This window comes from Mus pahari, chromosome 1 (assembly GCF_900095145.1).
Source record: "Mus pahari chromosome 1, PAHARI_EIJ_v1.1, whole genome shotgun sequence".
NCBI lineage: Eukaryota > Metazoa > Chordata > Mammalia > Rodentia > Muridae > Mus > Mus pahari.
Window position 1 is genome coordinate 102,332,952 of NC_034590.1, and position 5,686 is coordinate 102,338,637.

A 5,686-nucleotide genomic window follows, 5' to 3' on the forward strand; every position below is an offset into this window, starting at 1 on the left:
TAACTTTGATGACTTCAGTGTTTGGTAACCTTGGAGGCCAGAAGGTATGGATCTCTTGGAACTGGAGTTAGAGGTGGTTGTGAACCTGCTGGAAATTATACTTGGGTTCTCCGAAAAAAGCAGCTAATGCTCTTAACTTAACTGCTGAGCCATCTCTCCAGTCCCATTTTCCCATTGTAATGAAGCTGAATCTGTAGATTACCTCCTGCCTGGGTTTGAAGCTAATCTTTTTTCTTGTGTTTTTCCCCCTCAGGCAGTATGTGCAGATGTAGAAAAGAGTGAGCGAGTTGTTGAATCTTGTCAGGCAGAAGTGAACAAATTGAGAAGACAAATCACTCAGAAGAAAAATGAAAAGGAACAAGAGAGAAGTAAGCACCTGGAGTTCAGTCTCCCATTCAGTCTGAGACTGGCTCTGTTCACTGTGGGGCTGTACCTGAGCACAGGGTTCCCAGGCTAGGCATGTGCTCCGCCACTAACCTGCACTCCAGCCCTTCTTGCATTATTCTCTTTTATCGCCTATTTTATATTTATCCTATACTTTGTCTCATTTTGTATCCTTGGTGAGCTTGGAACTTACTTTGTAGCCCAGGCTGGCCTCTAACTTGAGATCTGACCCTCAAAGCCTCCTAAGTCCTAGGATTACAGGTGTATGCTACCGTGCCTGATAAGGATTGCATTTTCCATGATAGCCACATGACTCCACCTGCTGGGGGTTGTATTCAAATCATGTGCTTACCATGCCCAGCTTGACTTTTTGTTTTGTTTTTGTTTCGTTTTTGTTCATTCATCTATCTGTTTGTATGTATGTATGTTTGTATGTATGTATTTATTATGAGCACGAGTGTGAGGTCAGTTTGCAGGAGCTGGTTTTCTTCTTCCACAGTGTAGGTCCCAGGGATTGAACTCAGGTCGTCAATCAGGTCCTCATTCTGCTGTACCATCTCACTCGTCCTACTTTTTATGTTTGGGACAATGTTCATAAGTTGCCAGGCAGGCTTTGAACGTGCTGTATGATCCAGACAGGCCTCGAACTTGTGATCCTCCTGCCTCTGTCTCCGAAGTACATAGAATTTCTGTTTGTTTTTAGAAACAAGGGTTCTCTGTATAGCCCTGGATTTTCTGGAACTCTGCTCTGTAGATCAGGGTGGCCTCAAACTCACAGAGATCCACCTACCTCTGCTAGAATTAAAGGCATGTGCCACCATGTCTAGCTCAAGGTAGCTAGAATTATAGGTCACATTACCCTGCTAAACTGTTCATTACTTTATTATCAAATTATCCATTAAATGACTTGAGACCATTTTTGAAAACCCTCCTTAATCCCCATAACTGTAAGGAAGGGTCTTGTGTATCCTAGACTGGCCTTGAACTTTCTCTATAGCTGAAGATGACCTAGAATTTCTGATTCTCCTGATTTTTCTTCCCAAGTGTTGGGAATTAGTACAAGTACCACCATACTTTTGCATAGTGCTGGGGACTGAATTGCAGGTTTTGTCCATGTTAGGCAAGCTAACACTGAGCCATATTGTCAAGAGTCCTACACTAAGCAACCACCAGATTTACATGAAGGAGAGAGGGCATTCATTCCCTTGTCTTTAAGCATTTCCTAGTGAGAAATGCTGTTTTTATGCTATTCCTCTAGTTTCCAAAACTGAAACAAGAGGATCACAGAGAAAAGCTGAAGCAGGTAGAAGTCAGAACAGATCTAAGAAATCTGGTCAGGTTTTTGTGTGTATTGACAATATCATCTGTTTCTAGCAACCAAATTCTTCGGGGCTGGAGAGATAGAGCTTGCTATTCCTGCAGAGGACTAAGTTTGCTTCCCAGCACCCATGTAGGGAAACTCACAACTATATGTAAATCTAGTTCCAGAGGATACAGTGCCCTCTTCCGGCCTCGTTAGGCACTTTTATGCAAACGGTAGGCACAGACACAAATACACATTAAAAAGAAAGCAGTATGGCATTTGCTAGGATACTGTAAGGAGCAGTCCCTGTTCATGTGACTTGTAAAGGTATTCAGTGTCAGCTGGTGGGCAGGAGAGCTCAGGATCTGGAGGTTCAAGCCTGTGTGGTGCATTGTGGGGCTGTACTTCTAATCAGAGTGCCTGGGCTTTCAACTCTGGCTTCTTTTTTGTTTGTTTTTGTTTTTTGAGACAAGGGCCTCACTGTGTAACTGGTTAGTCTGATATTTGAGATGCAAAGAAATTAATGTAGAGAAAACATTTGTAAACTATTAGCAAGGATAAGTTCACAGCATTGCTGCTCCTTTCCAGATCATTCAAGTTGACCAATTAACAAGTAGAGCTAAAAAGCTATGAAGATATAGAACTTGTTAAGACATTCTTCCTGTTTCTATGCAGGATTGCAGCAGGCCCTGTTAAGCAGACAGATGCCGTCTGAAAGTCTGGAGCCAGCGTTCAGCCCTCGGATGTCCTATTCTGGGTTTTCAGCTGAAGGGAGAAGTACTCTGGCAGACGCGGAGCCCTCTGATCCTCCACCCCCTTACTCTGATTTCCATCCAAACAATCAAGAAAGTACTCTGAGCCATTCTCGAATGGAAAGGAGTGTCTTCATGCCCCGGCCTCAGGCCGTGGGCTCTTCCAGCTATGCTTCCACCAGTGGCGGACTGAAGTTCACAGGAAGTGGAACAGATCTTCTTCCTTCCCAGAGTGCAGCTGGAGACAGTGGGGAGGAGTCAGATGACAGTGATTATGAAAATTTGATTGATCCTGCAGAGTCCCCTCATAGCGAATACTCACATTCAAAGAATTCACGGCCCTCGACACATCCTGACGAGGACCCCAGGGACACTCAGACCTCCCAGATTTAAGGAAACAAGTGACACTCTCCACTTGGCGTGACACTCTCCACTTGGCACTACTTTTCTTAATGGCTTATTGAGTGTTCTTGAGGACTTAATCTGTGGGGAGACCTGCTTTCTCAGATGCCGTGGCTCCTGAATGGAGCATCCTGTGCACAGAACTCCCAGAATCCTCTGTCTGCTGGTCCTCACCTCTGGGTACAGTGCACAGGTTCACAACAAAATCATTATGATAATCAAATTGTCCTAATTCTGGTGCGATTCATGGATGTACTAGTAAATTTAGGCAGAGTGAAACTCCTCAGTGTAGTCTGTTCTTTAAGATAAGTCAGAGATCAGAGACTAAGCACAATTAGTCTATAAATACTCTCTAAGTCAGAAACTTACCTCTGCACTATCATGCCTTGAAATTTGCTTTTTCAAAGGGAAATGAATTTAGCAGCAGCCTTCAAAGAACTTTCTATGATGAGCCAAATTCATCTTTGCCAGAAATGAAATTTTGTTAATTCCAAGAAGCCTAATTGGAACAAGTCAGACATTCCTTCTCTCATCTGCATGGTTTTGTAAGGTGGGAAGAGAGGGCTTTGTTTCAACTTTTTTCTACTAGCCTGATATGTATTGTCACTTAAAATGGTTGCCTTTTTACAACGTAGAGATACTAATCCCCAGCGAGTACTCACTCATCCAGATCAGCCGTCCTGAAGTGAGGCCTTGTCTTTTGGTGCAGGGCAGTGATACTGCGCTGCATGGAGTCATGGAGGGAGGCCACTCGCCAGTAGATGGCAGAAGGGAGAAGCGGGCCTGAGTCTGTAGTGAGCAGATCCCAGACACAGTGGATTTAACTAAGTTCCTATGTAAAGGATGTAATGTACTTAGGTGTGGCAGATCCTGGGCTAAAGTTGTGGAGGAAAGACGTTTTTGAGAAAATATCCAGGAATCTTGGTGACTACAGATCCACTTCAAGTCTGAATAACCATGCTTCTTTTTTTCCCCTAAAGTTGCCATTTAGGGGATAATTGCAAATGTGCGGAGACCATTGGGATGCACTTACGCTTTTATTTAATTACTGCTTGTTTTCTAGTTTTGCCCAGAATGTGTGAAACCACTAAAAACCATTTTTGAGTATGTTGGGCTGCTTGATTGGAAGTGGCAAGACGTACCGTTTATGGCAATCAATCAGCCATGATGCTTGGCGCTGAACTGCCTTTCCTTGGACTAGTTAAAACACGTAAGGATGAGGATACCGTTAAAAGGCTTAACATCTGGTTTCAAAGGAGTCATTTCGTTTTATAGGGATACTTACTCATGAGCGCCAGCGCCCGGTCTCAGACAGTGGATACAGGCGTAGAGATGAGATGCTCGACTATCCTGCTTTGGGTGTGCCCCAGGGTCTGCATTGTAACTGCTATCCTGGGTTTTCTGGGCTCACACCACTTCCGTTTGATTTGAATGTCGAGGGTCACTTTATCTGCAGAGTGTTCCAGCTTTTATCAGCTACCTGCTAGCAGCTTCAGCACGGTATAAAGTCCAGTCTGTTAAAGTGCCATCGCCATCTCTTCTGTTCAGATTTTGACATTCAGGAAAATATTCTTATTTTTATGCCATACTGAAATATACAGTGTATATCTGACAAAGCAGTTAAATGTGACAATAAAAACTTATTTAATCATGATACATTATTTTAGTGTCTGTCTTAGCACCAGCAAGTTATTGCCTCAGTAGGTGTTGCCTATTGGGTAGATTTTTTTTCTAATACTTTGTGTGTGTGTGTGAATGTCGGTGCATGCATTTGTGTGTGCAGGTACTACTAAAGCCCAGAGGAGGACATCAGGTCCCCTAGAACTGTATTTACAGATGATTGGTAGCCTTCAATACAGAAACTAGGAACTAAAGTGATTTTTTTTTTTTTTTTTTGTAAGAGCAGCAAGTGCTCCTAACCACTGACACATCTCTCCAGCCATGGTAAGTAGATTTCAAAGGGCATTAAAACTTGTCCTCGCCGGGCGTGGTGGCGCACGCCTTTAATCCCAGTACTCAGGAGGCAGAGGCAGGCGGATTTCTGAGTTTGAGGCCAGCCTGGAACTACAAAGTGAGTTCCAGGACAGCCAGGGCTACACAGAGAAACCCTGTCTACAAAAACAAAAACAAACAAACAAAAAAACTTGTCCTCAGCCTCCATAGGAACCTGTCTGTCTGTCTGGTTCAAGAGGAATTTAAGAATACAACTTACCCAAATGTTGATGTTGATTTCAAGAATGGTGTGAGAACCAAGCTATCTGGAGAAGTACCCATAGTAGATAAAGCTGAAGCCGGGAGGCCTCTGACGGCACTACCTGGAAGAGGCACTCTGGTTTAAAGTGACTGTCCCACTCAGGTCACCCAATAACTGGGGAGCAGATCTTGGTGCTCTGAGAGTATCTCAGGACATGTAGGTTCAGAGCAAGGCCAGCAAATGTGTCCTGATCTCAGTAGAGCTGTGGTAGGCGAGTGATCTGGAAAACATAATTCAATGTTGAGATTGGTGTTTCTGGGGTAGTGTCAAAACATAAAATTGGCAATCTCCTCCCTAGTTAGGATATATATCTTTAAATGCTAGGCAGTAGGGCAGGTGACACTAGTTACTTTAACAAAATAATTTAACTGTATTAAAGAGATTTAAAAAAAGAAAGCTAGTGAGATTGCTCAGCAGGGGAAAGTATTTGCTTATAAAGTCTGACAACCAGAGTTCAGTCTCCAGATTCCATACAAAGGTAGAGAGTGGTCTTCACAAAATTGTTCTCCATCCTGCACACATATACCGTGGCCTTTGTGTCCACACATCATGCACACATACAATAATAGTATTTTATATTTTATATTTTAA

The 5,686-nt window shown here is 43.2% G+C and overlaps 1 protein-coding gene across 1 annotated transcript in view; it reads left to right on the forward strand.

Annotated features, from left to right (window-relative positions):
- The window catches only part of Abraxas2 (abraxas 2, BRISC complex subunit), a 26,475-nt gene extending 21,977 nt beyond the window's left edge, over positions 1–4,498 (forward strand). The window contains exons 8-9 of the mRNA XM_021198579.1: positions 254–368; positions 2,363–4,498. Of these exons, the coding sequence (XP_021054238.1) occupies positions 254–368; positions 2,363–2,832 (585 nt within the window). The 3' untranslated portion in view covers positions 2,833–4,498. The remainder of the gene's footprint in view (positions 1–253; positions 369–2,362) is intronic.
- Positions 4,499–5,686: the final 1,188 nt, after the last annotated feature.